This window comes from Microcaecilia unicolor, chromosome 2 (assembly GCF_901765095.1).
Source record: "Microcaecilia unicolor chromosome 2, aMicUni1.1, whole genome shotgun sequence".
NCBI classification, from domain to species: Eukaryota; Metazoa; Chordata; class Amphibia; order Gymnophiona; family Siphonopidae; genus Microcaecilia; species Microcaecilia unicolor.
The window spans coordinates 331188631-331215078 of NC_044032.1; the positions used below are offsets into that span (position 1 = coordinate 331188631).

Below are 26448 nucleotides of genomic sequence, written 5' to 3' on the forward strand. Positions count from 1 at the left end.
CCTCAACCGGCGCTCGCAAGAGCGGGGGAGAGACATGCTGCGCATCCAAAATGGCGTCCGGCGCGACACTCCGCGAAGGAGCCGCGCGGGAAGAACGGCGCTTAACTTTAGCCGCTTTTGTGCCGTCGCCCAAATTAAGGGCGTTTATGGCATTAATGTCTCCCAGCTCAAGGGCGGCCCAAGAAGAAGCCGTCCGAGCCGCGTGGCCGGCCAAGATGGCGGAGGCGAGGAGCGGGGGATGGGCGTTTATGGCGGGAAAAATCGCCACGCTGGAGGAAGGACCGGGACATTCATCGGCCACGAAACTGTCACCCAACAAGGGCGAATCAGGCTTTAAGACCCCCGCATCCCCTCTAGAAGCGCCCAAGCGATCCGGGGAGCGACTCTTTACACCCTCGCCCTCCGACGCCATATGCCATGTGGAGATAAATCGGGGAACCCCCTGCCGCTATAAAAAGGTAAAATTACCTGCTGTCCGCTCCGAGCTGTAACGACCTGGTGTCCCAGTGAGTAGCTGCAATAAACGTTTAAATAAACGTCGAAATAAACGCCTTTAAGGACGTTCAAAGTTTTTTTGTTTTTTTTGTTTTTTAAACGGAGCCAGCGGGAGGGGGGAGAAAAGGAGGGACCTGGCACCACCAGGTTTGCACTTGCTCAAAAGAGCCCTCAACCCCAGGCACTCAACAAAACCTAAAATTAGGCTTGGAGGCCTAGCCAGAGCTGCTGCTGTGTGTGACCACCACCTGCTGAGATAGAGACCATACTGGGGAGTTTCCGGCAGCACATGACCACATATAGGGAGGCAAAAGTTTGCTCTCTATCTCCACCTGCTGGTAGATGGACACAACCCACCAGTCTATGGATTGATCAGCTTGATGATATGGAATGGAGTCTTGAATTAGCAGTAGAGGAGAAAGGGACAGATAAAAGATTTATCTACAGAACGGAGTATTCGAGGGGGGACATAGGGAGAGACAAGAGTGGAGAGGTACTGGGGAGCGGCAGAGTGGATGCACTTTTTCTGCCATCATCTACTATGTTACTATCTTGCTTATTTTCGAAGCAGAAGGGCGCCCATCTTGCGACACAAATCGGAAGATGGGCATAATCAACAGCCGATTTTGGGCGTCCTCAACTGAAAGCAGATATGCAGAAAAGATTACTTCCTTGAGCCAACGGGCTATAGTGGCCATAGACGCCGGGCACCCGCGTCGAGGACCTGTCAACAATACAAAAAGGTGATTAGATGTCCTGAGGTCAGTTGACATTGGTAGATACTGCAACAGTGCCCTGCGGACATCCAAAAGATGTAACTGCCCAAAGGAGTCCGGGAAATCTTCCCTAGAAAAAAGGAAGAAAAATGGACTGGTTCAGGTGAAACCACTTTAGGCAGGAAGGAAGGCACTGTACGTACTGTTACTCCGGACTCAGAGAATTCCAGAAAAGGGTCCCGACAGGACAGCGCCTGAAGCTCAGACACGCATCTAGCCGATGTCATGGCCACCAAAACAACTGTCTTGAGAGTCGCATCCTTCTCCGAAGCTCGCTTAAGCAGCTCGAAAGGCGAACACTGGAGAGCCTTCAACACCAGCCCCAGGTTCCAGGCAGGACAAGGCGACCGCACGTGAGGACGAAGACGAAGCACCCCTCTGAGAAATCGGGCAATGTCCGGATGAGCAGCAAGGGACAAGCCAGAGACTTTCCCTCGATAGCATGCCAATGCTGCCACTTGAACCCGCAGGGAATTGTAAGCCATGCCTTTTTGTAAGCCATCCTGCAAAAAGTCCAGCACCAGTGAGACAGAAACCCGCGTGGGAGTGATCGCCTTTGAAACACACCACGCCTAAAACTTGCGCCACATCCAAGCTTGTGGGCCTGCAAGCGAGTGGAAATGTCCCTGTTAAAATAGCCCTTGTCTCAATTGCGTCCTCTTAAGAGCCAGGCCGCAAGATCAAATCGGCAGGGATCCTCCACAGACACCAGACCCTGAACCAACAGGTTCGGCACCAGGGGCAAATGAAATGGAGCCTCCATCATCATCCGACGGAGATAGGCATACCACAGACGCCTTGGCCAGTCCGGAGCATAAGAATCACCAATCCCCGGTGTAGTCGAATCTGAAGTAGGACTCTCCCTATCAAGGGCCAAGGAGGGAACACATACAGGAGGCCTGCAGGCCAGGGTTGACCCAGAGCATCCAACCCTGCCGACTGAGGATCTCGCCTTCTGCTGAAAAAGCGAGGCACTTTGGCGTTTGCACTTGACGCCATTAGATCCATTCCGGGTGTCCCCCATTTGGCACAAATCTGAAGAAAAACTTCTGACAGTTCCCATTCAGCCAGGTCGATTTGATGCCTGCTGAGAAAATTGGCTTGCACGTTGCTCTGACCAGCTATGTGAGCTGCTGACAGAAGCTGCAGGTGGAGCTCAGTCCAGTGGCAAACCTAAGCGGCCTCCGCGGCCATGGCCCTGCACTGAGTGCCGCCCTGACGATTTATGTAGGCCACCGCTGTCGTGTTGTCTGACAGACCCGGACAGCAAGCCCCTTCAGAGTCTTTTTAAAGGCCATAAGAGCCTGGAATATTGCTCTCAGTTCCAAGCGATTGATGGACCACCCCGCTTCCACAGTTGTCCACTGACCCTGAGCATATCTTCCCTGGCGATGCGCTCCCCAACCCAAAAGGCTGGCATCTGTTATCACCAGGCACCAAGAAGGAAGCGCAAGCAGCATTCCTTGGCCCAGCATCCTGTCGGAGAGCCACCACAGTCTGCGTTGATATTCCTGGGAAATTGGAGACCATTGTTGAAGCAGGGCAATCTGCAGAGGCCTCATATGCGCTCTTGCCCAAGGAACCACCTCAAAGGTGGCCGTCATCGACCCCAGCAGCTGGACAAAGTCCCAAGCTCGCGGGCGAGGCATCCGCAGGAGCAGACGGACCTGATTTTGAAGCTTGCAAAGCATTTGGTTGGGGAGAAAGACAAACCCCGAGGCTGTGTCTTACCAGACCCCCAAATACTTGAGAGACAGAGGGGGGGTCAGGTGAATTTTAGGTATATTGACCACCCAGCCTAGCGCCTGCAGGACTGTAACCACTGGCTGTGGCAAGACTACTTTTGATAGCCGAATCCGCTCTGATGAGCCCGTCATCAAGATAAGGGTGAACTCTGATACCCTCTCGCCTGAGCCAGGCAGCTATGACCACCATTACCTTGGAAAAGGTACGGGAAGCAGTGGCTAGGCCGAAAGGCAAGGCCCGAAACTGTAAATGTCCCAACACCGCAAACCAGAGAAACCGCAGATGCGGGGGCCAGATAGGAATGTGCAAATACGCTTCTTTTAGGTCCAGAGACGTGAGAAACACTCCTGGCTGTACCGCCCCAATGATGGAGCGCAGGGTTTCCATGCGAAAAAGTGTTGTACTCTGAGGGCCTCGTTGACTCTTCGTAAGTCGAGGATCGGTCTGAAAGACCCACCTTTGAGGCACGACAAAATTAATGGAATAGCGGCCGCAGCCGCGTTCGGCAGGAGGCACCGGAATCACCGCTCTGAGGTGCAGCAAGACTTGTAAGGTCTCCTCTACCACCGCCCGTTTTTTACGGCAGTGTCGCATCGGGACTCCACAAACACGTCTCTCACCGGGGCACCGAATTCCAGTCGGTAACCTTTTCTGATCCAAGTGCCAGAGTTTCCAGGTGCTTTTTGGCTAGGATCAGGCGACCCTCAGGGGGAGGAATGCTGGCTTCGGCCTAACCCCTGGTAAGCCTTTCCTCAGCTGAGAGGTGCCCAGCTCTACCACCGGCTGCCTTTCAGGTGCTGTGGAGGACTTGCAGCTCATCTGCATATCCTGCCTTCTCCGGGGTGACTCCCAGGTCCACTCCGATCCACTCAGGGCTTCCGTTCTAGGTGCCGTGCGCAGTCATTTTTCTCTTTACATTTATTTTCTCCCAGTTACTACTTATGGCTCCAGTACACTTTTTCTTCTTGGTACTGTCCCTTCCTAATTTGTTTCACCATCTTAAACCACTGTACATTGCAGGAACACATTGTCCACCCTCTGTATTCATCATCTCTTTTTTCCTCTTCCTTTTTCTCAGCTCTCAAACTTGAACATCTCCTTCCTTCCTTCCATTCATCCACCTCCTTTCTGATTACATCTCGCCTTCGTCGCTGTTGTCGTACCTCTCCTACTCTTCTCCGTACTCTCTTGCTCCTTCTCCTGCTCTCTGCTGGGGACATTAATCCCAATCCTGGTCCTCCATATCAGCTCTCATCCTATTTGTGCAGGTCACACCGTGACATATCCAATCTAATTTCTGTTCCTCTCCTCCTCCGCCTTTCTCTTGTGCTCTGTGGAATGCCTGCTCTGTCTGTAACAAACTTTCCTACATCCATGACCTCTTTATCTCTCGTACTCTCCATCTGCTTGCCCTAACCGAAACGTGGCTTTACCCTGAAGACTCTGCTTCAGTCGTGACCCTATGCCATGGCGGTTATCTTTTCTCCCATATTCCTCGCCCAGATGGCCACGGAGGTGGTGTCAGGCTACTACTTTCACCCTCTTGTAGATTTCAACCTCTTCTTCTACCTCAGTCTCACTGTTTTTCTTCCTTCGAAATCCACTCCATCCGTCTATTTGCTCCTCTGCCTCTCCGAGTAGCAGTCATTTATCGACCCCCTGATAAGTCCCTTTCTTCCTTTCTCACTGACTTTGATGTTTGGCTTTCCTTCTTTCCTCATTCTTGGGGATTTTAACATTCATGCTAATGATCCCTCTGACTCTTATGCTTCGCAGTTTCTTGCTTTAACATCCTCTTTCAACCTTCAACTGTGCTCCACAGCCCCCACTCACCAGAATGGCCACTGTCTTGATCTTATCCTCTCCTCAAACTGCTCACACTCCTGTTTCTGTGCCTCAACTCTTCCCCTCCTTGACCATCATCTGATAACTCACACTTAAACACCCTCCTCCCCAGTCCCATCCAATCTTAACCAATATATTTAGGAATCTTCAGGCTATTAACCCTTCTACTCTGTCCTCCAATGTTTCAAATCTCTTCTCTACCACTATGTTATCCAAGTCTGTCAATGAGGCTGTCTCTTCCTATAATACTATTCTCTCCTCTGCTCTGGATGCTCTTGCTCCTCCCATTCCCCGTTCTGTAAAACATACCAAACCCCAGCCTTGGCTGACCTCTAGAATCCGCTACCTACAATCCTGTGCCCGCTCTGCCGAATGCCTTTGGCTGAAATCCCGTGCCCATGCTGACTTCATACATTTCAAATTCTTGCTGACCTCCTTCCAGTCTGCTCTTTTACTTGCCAAACAGGACTATTACATCCAGTTGACAAATTCTCTTGGCTCAAACCCTCGTCTCTTTGCCACACTGAACTCTCTCCTCAAAGTGCCTTCACCTCCAACCCCCCTTTCACTTTCCCCCCAGACTCTGGCTGAGTTCTTTCATGATAAGGTTCACAAGATTAAACCTGAATTCTCAACCAGGTCACCTCCACCTCTCCTTCCCTTAGTCCATTCTCTCAACCCTCCAACCCCTGCCTCCTTTTCTTCCTTTTCCGAAATCACTGAAGAGGAAACTACACATCTTATTTCCTCCTCAAAACCAACTACCTGTTCCTCTGATCCTATTCCCACCCATCTACTTAACATATCTCTCCTACTGTCATTCCTTTTATCTGTCATATCCTCAATCTTTCACTGTCCACTGCGACAGTTCCTCATGCCTTCAAACATGCTGTAGTCACACCACTCCTTAAAAAACCTTCATTGGACCCTACCTGTCCTTCCAACTATCGCCCCATCGCCCTCCTCCCTTTCCGATCCAAGATACTTGAACGTGCTTGTTCACTGCCATTGCCTTGACTTTTTCATCTCAAGCTATTCTTGATCCACTTCAATCTGGCTTTCGCCCCCTTTCAACTGAAACAGCGCTTGCTAAAGTCTCCAATGATCTGTTCCTGGCCAGATCTAAAGGTCTCTATTCTATATTCATCCTTCTCGATCTATCTGCTGCTTTTGACACTGTTGATCACAGCCTACTCCTTGATACGCTGTCCTCACTTGGATTTCAGGGCTCTGTTCTTTCCTGGTTTTCTTCTTATCTCTCCCAGAGTACCTTTAGCGTATACTCTAGTGGATCCTCCTCTACTTCTATCCCACTGTCAGTTGGTGTACCTCAGGGATCTGTCCTGGGACCTCTTCTTTTCTCCATCTATACTTCTTCCCTTGGTACTCTGATCTCATCCCATGGTTTTCAGTATCATCTTTACGCTGATGACTCCCAGATCTACCTCTCCACACCAGAAATCTCAGCCGAAATCCAGGCCAAAGTATCAGCCTGCCTGTCTGACATTGCTGCCTGGATGTCTCAGCGCCATCTGAAACTAAACATGACCAAGAATGAGCTTCTCATCTTTCCCCCTAAACCAACCTCTCCTCCTCCCCCATTCTCTATTTCTGTGGATAACACTCTCATCCTTCCTGTCTCATCAGCTCGTAACCTTGGAGTAATCTTCGACTCCTCCCTCTCCTTCTCTGCACATATTCAGCAGACTGCTAAAACCTGTCATTTCTTTCTCTATAATATCAGCAAAATTCGTCCTTTCCTTTCTGAGCACACTACCAGAACCCTCATCCAAACTCTTATCACCTCTCGCTTAGACTATTGCAACTTGCTTCTTACAGGTCTCCCACTTAGCCATCTCTCTCCTCTTCAATCTGTACAAAATTCTGCTTGCCGACTAATATTCCGCCATATTAGCTCTCTCCTCAAGACACTTCACTGGTTTCTTATCCGTTTCCGCATACAGTTCAAACTCCTCTTATTGACCTATAAGTATATTCACTCTGCAGCTCCTCAGTACCTCTCCACTCTCATCTCTCCCTACATTCCTCCCCGGAACTCCGTTCACTGGGTAAATCTCTCTTATCCTCCTTTCTCCTCAACTCCAGACTCCGTTCCTTTTATCTTGCTGCACCATATGCCTGGAATAGACTTCCTGAGCCGGTACGTCAAGCTCCATCTCTGGCCGTCTTCAAATCTAAGCTAAAAGCCCACCTTTTTGATGCTGCTTTTAACTACTAACCCTTATTCACTTTGTTCAGAACCCTTATCATCCTCACTTTAATATTCCGTTATCTCTTGTTTGTTCTGTCTGTCCTAATTAGATTGTAAGCTCTGTCGAGCAGGGACTGTCTCTTCATGTTCAAGTGTACAGCGCTGTGTACGTCTAGTAGCACTTTAGAAATAAGTAGTAGTAGTGGTAATCTTGGTCCACTCCTCTAGAAAGAGGGAAAGACGTCCTCCTACTGCAGGAATTGAGGATTGGGCCAGCGTCCCATCATTGTGGAGGACGCCCCTGAACTCCTGGCCCTGCGGAACGTTTGTCCGAGCGAAAGGAGTTCCTCTGCTGAAAAACGGCACATTGAGAAAACCCAGCAGAGCGCTCCGGGCGATACCTGTGAGCTTCACGGAAGCGAGGTCTGGAAAAGGGAAACACAGGACCCTTGGAAGAAGGCCTCGGCCTATCCTCAAGTAACCGCTGGGGCTTAGAGTCCCCCAGGTCTTTCACAATCTTCTCCAATTCCTCTCCAAATAACAGGAGGCCCCGAAAAGGTAACCTCACCAGCCTTTGCTTAGAGGCCATGTCAGCCGCCCAATGCCGTAGCCAAAGAAGGCGGCGGGCAGAAACCGCCACAGACATCTGTCTAGCCGAAGCTCTGACCAGATCATAAAGGGCGTCAGCCAAAAATGACAGGGCCGACTCCCATCCACGGGGCAACCTCTGAGAGGGACCCCGCACCATCCGCGGGCTGATCCACCGCCTGTTGTAACCAGGAAAGACATGCCTGCATAGGAACTGCAAATAGACGCCCTTAAGGCAAGGCCCACAATTTCAAAGGACCGCTTCAGCGCGGATTCCAGCCGCTGGTCCTGCATGTCTTTCAAAGCGACCCCTCCCTCTACTGGGAGAGTGGTCTTTTTAGTCACCGCCGTGACTAACGCATCCACTTAAGGCATCACCAAAGGGGCCAAGAGCTCCTCACTCAGAGGGTAAAGCTGACCCATAGCCTGGCCACTTTCAAAGGCCCATTGGGATCAGACCATTGAGCTGAAATAAGCTCTTGGATGGAGTCATGCACCGGAAAGGCCCGAGTAGGCTTCTTAGTACTCGCCATCCTAAGATTAACAGAAGAGGCCTCGCCTTCCGCAGGATCATCAATCGAGAGGGCCTGCAAGGCGTCAGTAATGAGAGCTGGTCATTAGGATCATCCAAATCTAGTGGCAAACAGGCACCCTCCTCTGGATCATCTGTCCCTGAGGGCCTGCCAGATCCCTCAGACTCCCCACAGCCCAACCACGGGGGAGGGGAGGGAAGGATATGCGCCACTTTCAGCGGGGAATTTACCAGACTTATGTTTAGCGTGTTTCCAATGCTCGGGGGAGGAAATAACATCTGAAGCCATCCCCGTGGCATCAACATCCGTAGGGAACCCAGGATGCAACACAATGTCAGACACCTGCAGCAGAGCTCTTTTCAGTATGAAGGCTTTATGCATTAAAAGCACAAACTCAAGGGAGAAAAACTCACCCTGACCCTCCGCCTCCGAATTAGGAGAAACGGATGTAGGAGCTCCTCTGGCAGCCTCTAAACAAGGCGTCCCCCTACACTCAGGCTCCTCTGCAACCGTGAGGGTCGAGACATGCGGCGCTTCCAAAATGGCGCCTGCTGCCAGCTCCATCGAGCGGGAAGAATCATTGCTCGGCATGCTCGTACTAGCGCGAGCGTCTAAGGAGCACGTTTTGCACAGCCCCGCTGCTGATCTGCGCTTACCACAACGGGAGCAGCGCTTAACTCCTTCAGCAGCCATCGCCCGACTGGACGGAAATATAGCAATAAAATGGCGGCTTCGCACCAAAACTTACCTTGTTCGGAACGGCATCCGCAGGACCTCCACGGAGGAGCTGGGCACCACTCACCTTAGAAGACCGAGTCAACGAGCTCCGGTCAAGCTGCACAGAACCAGAATCTCTGGAAAAAGCCTCAGCAATAGCCACGCTGTACAAGCACGCACTTTTTTTTTTTTTTTAACGCTGTGAGGAAAGTTGGAGGCAGGCAGCAACAGAGGGACTCCGGGAGGAGGGGGGAATGGGTAAGGCAGGGAAAGAGCAAACCTATATGCCTTTTAAGTGGGCACCACCAGGCACAACACCCCTGCTCAACTGGCAACGCACAGGAACCACCCCAGGCAGTCAAATCCAGGAGCTGATCAAGCTACATCCACACCTGCTGGGAGATAGAGAAATACTGAAGGCAGTTGGGGCTAGCCGTCCAAGAGGCACTATGGTTTTTCAGTGTTCTCTATCTCCACCTGCTGGTAAGCGGATACAACCCATCAGTTAATGGATTCATCTCCTGCTGATGACAAGGAAAGCTGGGTTTAAAAAAAGATCTGGACACATTCCTGGAAGAAAAGGCCATAAACTTATTTTGATAGACTGAGGGAAAGCTATTGCTTATTCCCAATGATAAATAACATGGAATGTTGTTAATTTTTGGAATCCCGCCAGTTAATTGTGACCTAGATTGGAAATAGGATACTGGGTTAGATGGACCTTTAATCTGACCCAGTATAGCAACTCTTATATTTGTATGCCGTTATCCCCCAGTCAGTCCTCATCTACCTTCTTCTGAGTTTTATTCCCTCACTAGCCCCAGCTCCTTCCTTGTAATTCATTCCCTCCCGATATCCAACCCCTTTATTTTGACTCTTACACCCCACCTAGCTTCCTATTCCCTCTCAGCCTCTTTTTCCTCACTCCCCATCCTGTCCCTTTTATCTATTATCTGCTGCACAGTATCCTGTTCCTTTGAACTGTCATCCCTTTTCCAGCTTCTCAGTTTTTCACACCATCTCTCCATCCCTCTTCTCTCAAGATAAGCTCTCTTTGCCTTATATATATTTCCCCCCTTCTTTCTTCTCTATTGCCCTCTTTTCTGACACTCAGGGCCAGATGCACTAAACTTAACGAGCCCTTAACGAGCAAGTAGTAAATCCTGGCATGCACTAAACACTTTTTTCCGAAGACGGTAGCAGCTAACGAAAATGGAATGCAGATGAACAAATTGTGTAGAAACCCCATTGTAATGAGATGCACTAACCTTTTCCCGATTGCCTTAACGCTGGAAAACGATGGAAAGTCTAACGAGAGGTCTGTACCTCTCATTGGGGCTGCGTGGGCTTGGAAAACATATAAAATATTTTTTTTTTAAATTGGGAGGGGGCAAAAAACGGCCAAGTGCTTGTCATGAACGGCATTATGGGCGGTCTTCACCAGAAAAAACGGCCAAGTGCTCGTCAGGAGCGTTTATGGACATTCTTCATATAATTTAAAAAAAAAAAAAAAAAATCACAGGCTCCGATGTGGCACACTTTTTTTGGACCCCGGAAAGCGAAGTTTCTTACCTGATGCAGGTGTTCTCCGAGGACAGGAGGCTGTATATTCTCACATGTGGGTGACGTCACGTCGGCCCGGAGGATTTTCTAGCAAATTCTTAAAAGTCTCTTCAAGAGCGTTCCGTCGTGCGAGCGATCCCATCGCGCGTGCACGTCTTCCCGCTCGCCGCGCGGACACGCTCCTCTGTTGAATCCAAAAGATGAAAGAAAGAAACTCCAAAGGGGAGGTGGGAGGGTTTGTGAGAATATACAGCCTGCTGTCCTCGGAGAACACCTGCTTCAGGTAAGAAACTTCGCTTTCTCCGAGGACAAGCAGGCTGATATACTCACATGTGGGGTATCCCTAGCCCCCAGGCTCACTCAACAGAACAAACAATGGTCAATTGGACCTCGCAACGGCGAGGGCATAACAAGGATTGACCTAAACCAAGAAATTTCTGAGAGTGCAGCCTGGAACAGAATAAAAACGGGCCTAGGAGGGTTGGAGTTGGATTCTGCACCGACTGCCCAAACCAACTGTCGCGTCAGCTATTCTGCTGAAGGCAGTAGTGAGATGTGAATGTGTGGACGGATGACCATGTCGCAGCCTTGCAGATCTCTTCAATAGTAGCTGACCTTAGATGAGCCACTGACGCAGCCACGGCTCTAACATTATGAGCTGTGACATGACCCTCTAAAGTCAGCCCAGCTTGGGCATAAGTGAAGGAAATGCAATCTGCTAACCAATTAGATATGGTGCGTTTCCCGACAGCAACTCCCCTCTTATTGGGATTAAAAGAAATAAACAACTGGGCGGACTGTCTGTGGGGGCTTATCCGCTCCACGTAAAAGGCCAATGCTCTTTTGCAGTCCAAAGTGTGCAGCTTGCTTTCGCCGGGACTTGTATGAGGACGAGGAAAAAATGTTGGCAAGACAATTGACTGGTTCAGATGGAACTCCAACACCACCTTTGGCAAGACCTTAGGGTGCATGCGGAGGACTACTCTGTTCTGATGAAATTTAAGGTAAGGAGCATGAACTAATAGGGCCTGAAGCTCACTGACCCTACGAGCTGAAGTAACAGCCACCAAGAAAATGACCTTCCAGGTCGAGTACTTCAGATGGCAGGAATTCAGTGGCTCGAAAGGAGGTTTCATCAGCTGAGTGAGAACGACATTGAGATCCCATGACACTGGAGGAGGTTTGATAGGGGGCTTTGACAAAAGCAAACTTCTCATGAAGCGAACAACTAAAGGCTGTCCAGAGATAGGCTGACCTTCTACCCGCTGATAAGCATTAATTGCACTAAGGTGAACTCTTACGGAGTTGGTCTTGAGACCAGACTCTGATAAATGTAGAAGGTACTCAAGCAAGGTGTGTGTAGGACATGAAAAGGGATCTAGGGCCCTGCTGTCACACCAGACGGCAAACCTCTTCCATTTAAAAGAGTAACACCTTTTAGTGGAATCTTTCCTGGAAGCAAGCAAGACTCGGGAGACACCCTCAGAAAGACCCAAGGAGGCAAATTCTAAGCTCTCAACATCCAGGCCGTGAGAGCAGTGACGTAGCCAGACAGCCAATTTTGGGTGGGCCTGAGCCCAAAGTGGGTGGGCACAATCTTTTCTCTCTGTCTCCGCCCCCTCCTCCCCGCACTCTCCACATCTCCCCTGGCACTTCCCAATTCAAAATATACTTTAGCTCATAAAGATCCCCAAGCCCTGTCAGCTGAAAACTTCCTTCGAAGACAGCCACAAATCCCTTTTACCAAGCTTGGCAGGCAGCAATAGCAACAATGCCTTCAGTCACCGATGCTGGCATCCCATGCATGCTTAGTTATCGGTGGCTCAAGGATGTTGCCGCCATCTGCCAAGCTTAGTAGAAGGGAGTTTTAGCTGCTTTTAGAGGAGGTCCTCAGCTGATGTAGGTTGGGGATCCCCACCAGCTACAGCAAGGGTCGGGACTAGTGTTAGACATGCTAGGGCCCAGACTCTCACCAAATACAGAACAAGGGATCACAAATTAGAAATAAAAATATGTAGACAAAAATTGAACTCGGAACCTCGGCATGTTACAGTGGAGAAATAAAATCATAAATATATTTCTTATTTTCTACTGAACACAATAAAATGATATCCGCTGTGCACATTTCTCAAGCTAACAAATTTCAGTTAATAAATTCAAAATAAAATGTCTTTCCTACCTTTGTTGTCTGGTCATTTTATTTTTCCATTATGTTGGTTCAAGCTTCTCTTTTCCACTTTCCTGTCTTTCTGTTAATTCTCCTTCAAGCAGCTGCTCTTCATTTGTCTTTTCTCCACTCTCATTCCATTCCCTCACTACACTGACATATTGATGTTTGTTTCATTTTAGCTCTTTCTTTCTTTCCTGTTCTCTGTCCACTCAAATTTCATCTTCTAATCCTTTTCCTTTTTACTTTTCAGATACCTATCTGATTTCCATCTCCTTCTTTCACCCACTAGCTCTCCTATTCCCCATCTCACTCCTCCTCCAGCCTTCCATCTTCAATCTACTCCCCGTAATCACTATCATCCTCTCATTCATTTCCTTACCACCCCTTGGCCTTCCACATGGTTCCACCATCCCAGTGTCTGCCTCCTTCCAACCCAGCATCTGCTCCCTCTTTCTCCTCTCTCCACCCTCTATCCCCTCCTAGCGTCTTCCTGTCCTTTCTCTCTTTCCTCTTTCCTCTTGCCCCTTCCCCCAGGGGCCAGCATTTCTCCCCCTCTTCCCTCCCACCCACATTCCAGCATTTCTCCCTCACTGTCTTCTACCCCTGGATCCTACATGTCCCTCCTTCTTCCCCCTCCTCCGCCCTCATGTTCAACATTGTTCCCTCTTCTCTCTCACCCTTGCACCCCAAGTCTAACATCTGTTTCCCCCCTTGCAGCATCTCTTCCACCACCATGTAACATTTCTCCTTCATCCCTCTCTCCCCTGTGCAGTACATTTTCCTCCCCTCCCTCCCAGGTCCAACATTTCTCCTTCCCTCCCCACCCTACATCCAGCAATTATCCCTCTCTCTCCCCCCATATCCCAATAATGATCCCCTTTCTTCTACTCTCCCATGCATGTCTCCCTCTCCTACACCCCCCTGCATCTCTCCCTCCCCTCCCTAACAATTTCCCTCACTCCTACACCCCCTGTGTAGCATCTCTTTTCTTTCCCTCCCCTCCACTCCCATGCCCAAGCAGCCCAACAATTTTATCTTCTCTCCAACCCCCCCTCCATGCTGGCAGCATGTAAGAGAGAGAATTGCTGCACTGCTGCTGATGACCCAGAAGCCTTCCCTCTGCTGTGCGTTCCTCCCAGGAAATTACTTCATAGTTGGGGGGAAGACATGGCAGAGGGAAGGATTTCAGGTGAGACTCAGCCAGCAGCAGTGATTCTTACACGCTGCCAGCAACCCTTTCAACCGGCACAGCAGAAGAGACGAGGCAGCTTCAGTCCCTGCATTTTTTTCTTCGATCGTCGCCGCCAGCGCTGCCATTCACACAGGCAGCTTCGCTCCCTTCTGCCGCGTCCATCCGGCCCACTCTGATGCACTTCCTGTGTACGTAGGGCCAGATGGACGCGGCAAAGGGGGGGCGTGGCTGCCTGTGTGAATGGCAGCGCTGCCGGCGACGATCGAAGAAAAGAATGCAGCGCTGGCGGGGACTGGGGAGGACAACGAATTTCTGCGAGCGACGTGGGCGGGCGGGCCTGGATGGAAAGTGGGTGGGCCTGGGCCCACCCAGGCCCACCCGTGGCTACGCCCCTGCATGAGAGCCAGAGACTGGAGGTTGGGATGTAGAAGTACCCCCCTCGTTCCGAGTGATGAGGGTTGGAAAACACTCCAATCTCCACGGTTCTTCGGAGGACAACTTCAGAAGAAACGGGAACCAGATCTGACGTGGCCAGAAGGGCCCAATCAGAATCATGGTTCCGCGGTCTTGCTTGAGTTTCAGCAAAGTCTTCCCCACCAGAGGTATGGCAGGATACGCGTACAGAAGGCTTGTCCCCCAATGAAGGAGAAAGGCGTCCGACGCTAGCCTGCCGTGGGCCTGAAGTCTGGAACAGAACTGAGGAACCTTGTGATTGAATTGAGTGGCAAAAAGATCCACCGAGGGGGTGCCCCACTCTCGGAAGATCTTCCTGGCGACAGCCATGTTCAGTGACCACTCGTGAGGTCGTATTATCCTGCTCAATCTGTCAGCCAGACTGTTTATGCCGGCCAGATAAACGGCTTGGAGACACATGCCATGTTGACGAGCCCCAAGCCACATCTGCACGGCCTCCTGACACAAAGGGCGAGATCCGGTGCCCCCTTGCTTGTTTCTGTAGTACATTGCAACCTGATTGTCTGTTTGAATCAGAATAATTTGGTTGGATAACCGATCTCTGAAAGCCTTTAGAGCGTTCCAGATCGCTCGCAACTCTAGGAGGTTGATCTGAAGACGCTTTTCCTGAAGGGACCAAGCTCCTTGAGTGTGAAGCCCATCTACATGCGCTCCCCACCCAAGGAGGGATGCATCCGTCGTCAGCACTTTTTGTGGCTGAGGAATTTGGAATGGGCACCCCAAAACCAGATTGGATTGAATTGTCCACCACTGAAGTGAATTCCGAAAGTCAATGGACAGCTGGATCACATCTTCTAGATTCCCTGCAGTTTGAAACCACTGGGAAGCTAGGGTCCACTGAGCCGATCTCATGTGAAGACGTGCCATGGGAGTTACATGAACTGTGGAAGCCATGTGCCCCAGAAGTCTCAACATCTGCTGAGCTGTGATCTGCTGAGACGCTTGAACCCTGGAGGCTAGAGACAGAAGGTTGTCCACTCTTGGCTCGAGAAGGTAGGCACGAGCTGTCTTCGTACACAACAGAGCCCCAATGAATTCCAATTTGTGAACTGGGTTGAGATGGGGCTTTGGGTAATTGATGACAAACCCTAGAAGCTCCAGCAGTTGAATAGTCATCCGCATGGACTGTAAAGCTCCTGCCTGGGAGGTGCTCTTCACCAGCCAATCGTCCAGATAAGGGAACACATGCACTCCCAGTCTGCGTAGAGATGCTGCAACGACTGACAGGCACTTGGTAAATACCCTGGGCGCAGACGCCAAGCCAAAGGGCAGCACACAGTACTGAAAGTGCTGCATTCCCAGCCGAAACCGCAGATACTTCCTGTGAGCTGGAAGTATCGAAATGTGGGTGTAAGTGTCCTTTAAGTCCAGAGAGCATAGCCAATCGTTTTCCTGAATCATTTTATTTTTTGTTACATTTGTACCCCGCGCTCTCTCACTCATGGCAGGCTCAATGCGGCTTACATGGGGCAATGGAGGGTTAAGTGACTTGCCCAGAGTCACAAGGAGCTGCCTGTGCCTGAAGTGGGAATCAAACTCAGTTCCTCAGTTCCCCAGGACCAAAGTCCACCACCCTAACCACTAGGCCACTCCTCCACGGGGAGAAGGGTGCCCAAGGAAAGCATCCTGAACTTTTCTCGAACCAGATATTTGTTCAGGCCTCTGAGGTCTAGAATGGGACGCATCCCCCCTGTTTTCTTTTCCACAAGTACCTGGAATAGAATCCCAGCCCTTCTTGCCCTGGTGGAACGGGCTCGACCGCATTGGCGCTGATAAGGGCAGAGAGTTCCTCTGCAAGTACCTGCTTATGCTGGAAGCTGAAGGACTGAGCCCCCGGTGGGCAATTTGGAGGTGTGGTTTCCAGATTTAGGATGTATCCTAACTGAACTATTTGAAGAACCCACCAGTCGGAGGTTATCAGAGGCCACCTTTGGTGAAAAAATTTTAACCTCCCCCCGACAGGCAGATCGTCTGGCACGAAATCATTTATGGTGGCTATGCTCAACTGGAGCCAGTCAAAAACCCATCCCTGGTTTTTGCTGGGGAGCTGCAGGAGCCTGTTTAGGTGCACGCTGTTGACGAGAACGAGCGTGCTGTAGCAGAGCCTGAACCGGCTGTCGAGAAGTAGGAGTGTACTTACGGCCCCTAGAGGCGTAAGGCGCACTTCTCTTCCCTTTAAAAAACTTCCTAGAAGAGGAAGTGAATGCAGAAGGCACCCAGCGGGAGAGAGAGTCCATAGCGTTATCACGCTGATAGAGATGATCAATCAACTCTTCAACCTTCTCACCGAAAAGATGATCCCCCGGCAAGGGATATCCGCAATTTTCTGCTGAGTTCTCTCCTCCAGGTTAGAGGCACGCAGCCATGAGAGTCTGCGCATCACTAGACCCATAGCAGAAAATCTGGATGTCACATCGCAAGTGTCGTAAATGCCCCTGGACAGGAACTTGTGACACGCCTTCTGCTGCCTGACCACTTGGCGAAAAGGCTCGGCCTGCTCCGGTGGGAGTGCATCAACCAAACTCTCAAGCTGCCACACAGAGTTCCGCAAATGAATGCTCGTAAAGAGCTGGTAAGAGTGAATTTTGGAAGCGAGCATGCCAGCCTGATATGCCTTCCTCCCAAAAGAATCTAAGGTTCTATGTTCTCGCCCCGGGGGCGCCGAGGCAAAGTTCCTAGAACTCTTAGCTCTTCTGAGAGCGGAATCCACCACCACAGAGTCATGGGGCAACTGAGGCCTGACGAAACTGGGTTCCCTGTAGATCCGATTCTGGGATTCAGCCTTTTTGGGGATAGTTGGACATGAAAGAGGCTTCTCCCAGTTCCTCATCAGCACTTCCCTGAGTGTATCGTGAAAAGGAGCTGTGGTAGAAGACTTAGGTGGAGATGGATAATCCAGGATCTTGAGCATCTTGGCCCTGGGCTCATCCACAGTCTCCACAGGGAAGGGGATGGCCTCAGACATTTCCCGCACAAAAGATGAAAAAGACAAGCTCTACGGAGGGGAGAGCTGTCTCTGAGATGAGGGGGTTGAATCAGACGGAAGACCTAGAGAATCCTCGGCAGAGAAAACTCCATGACCCCCATCTTCATCAGATAAGCCATCAACGGATGGGGCTAATAACTCAGAAAGAGCCGCCCGGATCCGAGCCCATCTCGACATAGAGGTGCGGTGACCTCGATGATGGTGTCGAGAAGTTGACTCCCCAGGAGACTCCAGTGAAGCGCCCTCCACCGAAGGCAATGGAGAGTTGACCCGGGAGGCAGCTGGCTCCGATACCGGAAGCGGTACCGGAGAAGGCGACCTCACCACCAGCAAGAGGCATGGTGCCGCAGGAGCATCCGGCACCATCGGTACCGGTACCTCCGGTGCTGGGCGCAAATGTTGCAGCAACGCTTCCATGAAATCTAGAAAAATAGCCTTGATGCGCTCATCTACAGGAACTGTTGGGGAAGGCTGCGGTGCCGGTGTGGACGTCGGAGGCAGAATCTGCAGAGGTTGGGGAGCCGGTACCAGGCTGCCAGACAACCTGCGCGTCGATACCTCCATAACAGAGGGAGAGCGATCCTCTCGGCACCGAATGCCTCGATGACCGGAGCTCGCGGTACCGTGTCAAGAAGGAGAACGATGACGGTGCTTCTTGGCCTTCACCTGACGCCCGTTATCGAGACTCCTCGGTACCGGTGAGGAAGACGTGGAATCCACACGCTTCCTCAGGGCCGGGTCCGATAGAGGTCGGTCCCGGGGGGCCTGCAAAGCAGGAGGCGCCGAGGCGGGTGGAGACCCGCTCGATGCATCACTGCTCCCAGCGTGCATCAGTCTCTTGGCAGCCTGTACCTGGTCTCCCGATGCCAACGCTGCCCTCGACGTCGACGGTACCGATGTCGACGCCGACGTCGAGGTACCGGACCCGAAAAGCTTTTCTCTTTGGGCCTCTCGAGAGGCCCAAAGTTTAGTGCGCTTTTTCATTTTCAGGCACAACTTACAACTTTCCTGAAGATGGTCGGGCCCAAGGCACTGAAGGCACCAGGCGTGCGGATCAGTGCCGAAGATGGTCCGGTTGCAGCGGGCGCATGGCTTGAAGTTGCTGGGCGTCTTCGATGACATCGCGGGAAAAATCGCCTCCGCAAAATCAAAGGACGCGATTGTGTCAAAAAAAAAAAAAAAAAAAAAAAAAAGACACAAAAAAAGGGAAAAAAATACCCGACTGAGCGACCTAAGAACGGTCGCAGGAAAAAAGAAAGGAAACTTAGAAAAGAAACACTACGCAGTAAAGATTTTTTTTTTTTTTTAAACAATACCCGAAAGGGTAAAACACGTTATGATTGGCTCAGAGACTTCCAGGTCTCTCAGTGAAAGATGGCCAAAAAAGAAGTTTATTATTCGGAGGGGGGGGGGGGGGGAGGCCGCCAAAAATGGCCATCTTTTTTTGAAATGAAGCTTTATTAAATGATAAAGCAGAAAGGACAGTTGTGTGGATTTCAGATACCTGATTCCCTGCTCTGCTGTCCCTAGCCAGCAGGCACACAAGGAAAGCAAGGATCTGCTGTCTGACTACAAGCAAGAGTGAGGAATGCAAAGGTAGGAGGTGGAGAGAAGGGCAGGAAACTGTTGGGCGGTGAAGGAGGTCCGAAAGAGTAGGCGGGACTTTCAGGCTGGGTAAGGGTTTCTTCTACTTTCTTTTCCTTTCATCTGCTGGACAGGCAGGCAGTTTGCCTATTCTTTCTGCTGTGGGTTTTTTTTTTCTCCCCCCAGTTATTTCCCATTTCCATCTCCTGGACAGGCAGGCAGCAGTGCCTGGCTTGGGTTCCATTTGCATTTTCTAGCCATCACACTTTTTCTCTTTCCTCTTTCCCCTCTAGCCATGCTACGGGGATTTGCTGTGCTCCTCTGCTGCCTTCTCATTCGGGCCCAAAGTAAAGAGCTATTTATCGAGACCCTGGTGAGAACCACAACACCACTGCTCTCCGCCCCCTTCCTCTCCCTCCACTATCCGCTCCTTCTCTGATAAAGTTGCACCCTTTCCGTAGTCCAGGCTGTACAAGAAGCAGACTGTTCTCTCTCTCTTTGGTCTCTTTCCTTTTAATTGCTCATGCGCCTTTTTCTTGTTTTGTAGCTGAAGCCGGAGTCATGCTCTGTGACAGCTACTATGGGGGATACGCTGCACATTCACTATACGGTGAGAGGAGGGTGGGGCAGCGATTGGGGATGGGGTCCCGGCTGCAGAGTGACACAAACTTGAGTTGTAAAGAATAACAGCACTGTGATTTTTTTTTTAAATAATGTTGTGAGGAATGTCCATAAAGGATGCTCCTGGCGAGCACTTGCGCAGAGCAGACAGCATAACGCTTTGCTGCTCTGCGCATGCTCTACCAGCCGATTGGCCGACTGTTTAACGTTGGAATAGAGAATGCAAGTGAGCTACAACGAGTAGCTCATTTGCATTCCCCTTCCTTGATGCATAGCCATTCCCTACCAATTCGCTATGGAATTCGGTATGGAACGGCTCTGACGACGACTTTAGTGCATCCCCCCCTCAGACTTCCTGGCCTCCCAGTCTTCCTTCTGAAACTCTCCCCCTCCCTCCCATAAAAGGAATAACATTTAAGTGCACATATCTCCTGCTGTTGTGAGACCAGTCTCATGGTATGAGCCATGACATCTATGACTCACGCTATGAAACTGGCCCCTCAGCAGTAGATAAGGCGCTTATATGCTACTCCTGATGTGGGCTTGGAAGGGAGGATAAAGAGAAAAACTGGGAGGCAGAAAAAAAAAGTCTAAACCCTTAGTGGTAATCTTGGGGCCAACCATAAAAGATATCTTTGCAACTGGAGTGGTGGGTATTGCCACTTGGCTATTGTACATATGGTGAGACCTCATTTGCTATAAACTAACTTCAGCTCTGGTTGTGGCCAGCAACTGCCTGGATAGTCAGCATAATATTTATCAATGTTTAGCTAAAGTTTTCTCTATGACGAGGTACTATAGAAGCAGGATTATCAGGAATGTAGAATGTTTAAAATATGTGTGTAACAGATCCCAAATTTTCTGTAGTTTCTATGAGGAACATTCTGCTGAACCCTGCTACAATACGAAGAAATGGAGGCTAGACTTTCCTTTCACTCACAGGGCAAGAGAAGCCTCTTCTTAAAATTGAAGGGAACTGTCTTCTTTCTACAGGGAATCTGGGGAAGCAGGAGATGCCAACTTAGCCCACAGCTGGGAAACAGCACAGCCAGTGCTGCATCTTATGTAACCTACTCAGTCACTGTCTCTTGAGCAGTTTATTCACAAGTTGGCTGCAGCCTGCTCAATAAAAGGGAGATGGAGAAACACAGACAAACCGAGTTCTATGAGGAGGAGGAGGAAAAAAGAAACCACCAACAGAGGAGCTGGTGTGCTGCTCATCTGTTGGGGAAAGAAGTAAAAAGGCAAAGGTTACATCCCAGTTCAGAGGTCTGCTGATTTTTTTTTTTTTTTTTTTACACAGTTTTTGCACTTTCACACTTTGGGAGGAGAGCGAGTCCCTTGATCACATCTCCACACCCCTCAGTTTTAGAAGGAAGAGCGGTGACTTTTGATGTTAATGTTCTGAGCAATAGTACTGCAATGTTGGCACTTAAGTCGAGTGCCTGTAATATATCTGAAGCGAGGTAAGTTTCCATAAGAGCCACACAGAAGATGTAAAGGAGGAAGGTACCCACTTGGGAACCATCTTAGAAAGCAGAATAAAGATGAGAAAGGGAGTTAAGTGGAGAGTATGTCTACAAAAATGAGTCATTTCTGGCTGTTTGTTATATGTCAGACCATGGGAGCACTTTCGGCAACATTGGAACAGCCAGTTGATGTCATCATTTAAAGCAACTATTGGTTTTACCTTCCTTACAGTCTCCCCAAGTACTGAAATGAGATGTTTCTCATTCTGAAATACAGACTGTTGTGACTAGTAATGAGTCCATTTTAAGTCTGTGAATACTCAGTTGGGGGAGATTTTTCAAAATAGACTGCGGATTTAGAAGTTACCAGTATGAGGAGCAGGTGAACCAGCTACAGCCTCACATATTTACCTTGCAGGCTGCTAGAGCATCAACAGTTAAGGATAAGCACCATGGAGCGATACAGAGGCATTATAATATTTTTTATCTTATTTTGCATCCCTCTCCTAATAATTCCTAGTAAACTGTTTGCTTTTGTGGCCACTGCCGCACACTGGGCAAAAGATATTGAAACCCAGGCTATATTTCTGGAGACATGTGTGTCTGGTTAAGATGAGTGTTAAGAACTTACTTTAAGAGAAAAGAGATGCAATTTTATGGGTAATGCGTGTAAGTTTTTCCCAGTGTGGCTAAGGCCACACAGTAGCAACATAGGCTGTTTTTTTAAATTGAAACCAAGGGCTCCTTTTACAAAGCGGTGCTACTGATTAGCGGTGTGCTAAATGCAAATAAGCCTATTGAATTCCCATGGGCTTCTTCGCAGTCACGCTAATCAGTAGCACCACTTTGCAAAAGGAGTCCCAAGGTTGTTAACCAGGCGCTACTTTTCTTTTTCTTAAATATCCTTGTAAATGAATGGTTAAATTTTAAAATGCTGATCATTTTTTTGATCCTGCCCATTTTGGATAGACAGAGATAACTGATTCTATCTCTGCATATGCATATGTGTATACAAGCAATTGGTCGATTCTAGATTACATCAGGTCTTTAGCTCACAGGCAGCTTGTAAGAAAGGGGTTGGTTTTTATTCCTTTTCTTGTTTATTTTTCCTTGTATTTCCTCTTCCTCTCTAATTATGTTTACTTTAAAATAACAGGACTCTTGTTTAACTTTTAAGATTATATATCTCTTTTTATTTGTTCATGGGCAGTTTGCTTTCAAGACTGTATTAACAATTAAAGTTTAATTAACAGAAGAAAAACAAAAGAAAGAGAGAAACATGGAGGAAAGCTTTAAGACCAACAACTTTAAACAATCACTGATCCTTTATTTTTTTTACATTGTTTTGACAGATTTAAAAGATTGTAAATACTTTAAGGTCAATATTTAGTCTGTGGTGATCAGCAGTTTTTTAAGCTGCATATTATAGCTACAGACTGAATTAAACCTGATTTTCAATGACAACATGTCTGGGTAATGGCATTGCATATCTGGGTCAGTGTAGCTACCTGGAAGTTACCCAGGCACAGGCCAATATTCAGATTGGTGGCTGGATAACTCAGTGGATAAAGATAGGACAGTTTTATTGCTGTCCTAATTTTATTCGCTTACTTATCTGTCTAAATATTGACACTAACCAGGGTAAATCCTGACTCTGCCTCAACTCCATCCTCAGACTGCCCCCATGGGGACAGAAAATTCTTGTGCCCAGTTAAACCCTTTCGAATATCGGGTCCTTTGTTTTACTTCTTCTGTCTTAATTTATTCCACTTTAGACCCCAAGCTTTGACTGCCCCTATCCACTTGAACCCTTTAATTGCTCTGGTGTTTTTCCGTGTTCTCCCCTACTTACAGCACTTCCAAGGCTGGCCACAGATGGATTCCATCCTTCACAATTCTGTTAAGAGTTGTTAATATTAATTAGATATGCAGTGCACGGTGGAAATGTGTAATAGATTTGTCATTGACTTATGAATATGTGCCAGTATGCAGTAGCGTGAAAAGCATGTATAGCTGAGTCATGGTTGGTAGCTCTACTGGCATCAGATTCAGTGCAGTAGTTAGAAATTCACAAAACGCATTAATTTTGTGTCACTTACCTCCCAAAGCTTGTTTCATAACAAAATCCATGTTAATGGCTTTTAATTCCTTCCACTTGCCCTTTGAGATATCACATACAGGTTTTACTGGAAACCAATTTCTGCAGTAAATAAAACAAACAAGCTATTTTTTAATCTATAAAATGTTTCCACCTTGACCACTTTCACAATTTATGATTTTTTATCATTATTGAAAACTTGTAAAATTTGTCCAGAATACTTAAATACTACCCAGGTATTCTTTTGTGATATATGTTTCATATATTTTAAATTACTTTAATCTTAAGATCTGGAGATTTTTCATGTGCCATACATAGATTTATATGGTGCTGCTTACTGAAATAAGAAAAAAATAATTGAAAAAAAAATTAGGCTGTGCCCAAGTCTAACTGGTCGCATTTAGAAACTGATTTAGTTTACTGCAGCAGTGTACTTTCTTCCCATTTCTATTAGTGAAGCACCAGAGGAAGCAAGATCAATGGCAAATCTATGGGGGCTAACAGTGGTTCACAAATAGCATAGGCATTATGTTTATTTTGTTTTCTTTAAATTAAACACAGGTAATTAAAAATAGTACTTTATTAAACAGTTACTCCAACCTAGCTAAATGTAAATTAAAACTTGAAAAGCAAGTCTCAAAACAGTGCTGTCTCAAGCTATTAGTGTAACTGTATTTTTGCTTTATTCCTCCAATCATGGCCTTATTCCTAGTATTCATTAATATTTGTGTGCAAAAATGTTTTTTTAAGGGTAGCTTTCCTTTACGACCACACCCTGTTTGAAAGATCTTTCTCCTGAGCTAATTCTTCAAAATTTTCAGCCTATATGGTTCGGTACTAGCTTCTGAGAAAGACAGCAACAGGATTTAATTAGATCCATAAGTGGGGCGTGAGTGGCTTCCCACAACTTCTAATGCTCTGTCCTTCACTGAAATGAAATTAAATTTATCAGCTAAGGCTTAATGATGTTAGCCCTAGTACTCTGCTTTAATTTGACGTGCAGCTAGGCTTCCTGCATTTGAAACCAACTTTGCAGGTGCCTTCTCCAATTTAGTTTATTTTACTAGTGAACTGCTTCACTGAAACACTGAACCTGCACTCATATATCAACTGAAGTCATCCGTCAGTGTCTTTAGGATATCGTCAAGCCCTGGGAACTTTTCCGATCTGTGATGGCTGTGACGAAAAGAGAAAGCGCTAAAGGGGGCATTTGAAGGTGAAGCGCTTCAGCTTGTGTGGTGCAGTACAACAGCAGCAACAGCAGGTCCGAGAGGCGCAGTGTATTATGCACTGCCTCTTCCTGCGGCTGCATTAATCCGAGAGCAGTCAAGGTGACAAAGCCATTGGAAATTAAGCACAACTATCATAGCTCGAAGTTGCTGTGCGATATTTTACACTTAAGTCCTAGCACTGTAAGCAGGATATGTTCTGCTGCAACTCTTACAAAGAATGTGAGAGAAAAATAGGACAAGTTCTAAATGAATATGCAACGTGCTCCATCAGATGCTCTATACATCTCACACAAGTAGCTTTTGAACTAAATTACGGAAAGAAGAATATTATTTCTCTCTGAAAACAATAAATGCATTTCCCACTAGAGTCATCTAGATTAAAGATGCCTAAGAAAAGTGAACTCTGATCCGCAGTTAAACTGTTATTCTTTCTCCTTCTACACTACTGGCAAATCAAGAATGAAAGGGGGGAGGGGGCTGAATTAAAAGTCTTCCTTAATAAAGGGATACAGAGTTCACTCGATCTGTGTAACATTTCTTTTGGGGTAAAGAAAGTTACCTGGAGAATGGAAATGAATCGAAAATACGTGCAGTGCTGCTTCGTGTTAAAACCCATCATTTCTTCTCCGGCTTCACATCTCGTGAAAGTTCCACTGATTTTTTTTTACGAAGAATTTACCTGGCCCCTAAAATTCAGAATCCGTTTAAAGATGATACTTTTGTGGGCGCCTTAACCTGTCCTAAGACCCCAAAAAGGCACCACTAGCATCTTGAATCCGGGAACTATTCCAGCTCAATCTGAAAGAAATAAGCTATCATGCCTAAACTGCCGGCCACTGTCATTTAAAATATAGGAAATAGCGGTCTTCTACCTTCTCGGGCGGCAACGAGATCCCGCAGTTTGGCTCCCTCTTCACTCTGGAAGGCTCTTCGCGTCTCTAGCGGAGTTTCCACCTCACTGGGTCCATGTGTGTAGCAATAGGAGCTGCAGCAGCCGCTGAAGGGCACTGGGGAAGGCTGGAGTCAAATGAAGTTCTAGCCCTCCTCTCAGGCAGAGAGGCTGAGCCAATGCATGGAAGTGGGGAGGGCGATGAGTAATCCTCTTACTCCTTACGCCTTCTTTTTATTACTGGATTTCTGCCAATATGTTGCTTTTGATTGTTTGATCCCTCCTCCTCCTCCATGCGATTTATAGTAGGACGATGCCGTATGTGTGTATATATACCGAACCGGTTAGTGGAGGGGGAGCTGCGTCAAATATCCAGCAGACCGCTGCACATCACTGGGTGGCTTCCTCCGCCATCGTTTGTGCTTTGCAATTTGGCTCGTTGTGGGCGCGGCGCGCTTTCTACATTAGAATAATCTAGAATTCAAATTTTGCATTTCTTTCCAGCCTGGTAATGAATGCTGCTTTTCAATTCGTCCACCGTGATTCTTTTACTGTCCTGCTTTTTCCCAGTCTGAAGCAGCAGTTCTGCTACGTGCATTTTCCATTTATGGGGCACATTTTGTTCTGCAGCATGGTTTTCCAATCTCTTCTCTGTATGCAAATGTGAGTAGTTACAGATGTTCTACCTTAATTCGGGCCTGTTTTGCAAATAAAGCAGCTGGAGGGGCAAGGAAGAAAGGACGGGCGGAGCTGTAAGTTCTCGTAGGTTGCAGGGCTGTGTCCTTGGGGAACCTGGAGCAGCTGCAGGTGCCGGAGTCCCTCAGGGAGAGAACTGCGAGCCCAGGATGACAAAATGCGGGCAAGAAAATTCAGTGGAAGGAAACTGTAATGGACTGCTGTGCTCTCACATTTTTAGTACGTTTTTATTTATTTATGCCTACTCGGACTCAGCAGTTTGATTCTACAGGGTGTCCGCTATCATTGTTACATCTGGGTTTATCATACACTTACTAGTGCTAAGCTTATTAAAGTGGGGGATACTTAACAAAATATCTTGTTCAGAGAGAATAAGCAACTGGTAAGATGGTCACCAAAGGTTATTCTGTAAGTAGTGATTGGGATGTGTGCAAGGAATGCTAGTTTCTGCCTTCTCATTACCTTTTATTTCAACCTTAGCATGCTGGTTTGATGGTATTTCTAGTAAAAGAAATATAACCTGGGATCTAGTATTTTTCTTGTTGACTACCAGCATCTTCAG

At 48.1% G+C, this 26448-nt stretch overlaps 1 protein-coding gene across 1 annotated transcript in view; it reads right to left on the reverse strand.

The window, feature by feature from the left end:
• Positions 1-25577, reverse strand: part of CPLX1 (complexin 1) — a 266468-nt gene extending 240891 nt beyond the window's left edge. Inside the window, exons 1-2 of the mRNA XM_030194354.1 lie at positions 25174-25577; positions 23071-23171 (exon numbers count right to left, since the gene is read on the reverse strand). Of these exons, the coding sequence (XP_030050214.1) occupies positions 23071-23101 (31 nt within the window). The 5' untranslated portion in view covers positions 23102-23171; positions 25174-25577. The remainder of the gene's footprint in view (positions 1-23070; positions 23172-25173) is intronic.
• Positions 25578-26448: the final 871 nt, after the last annotated feature.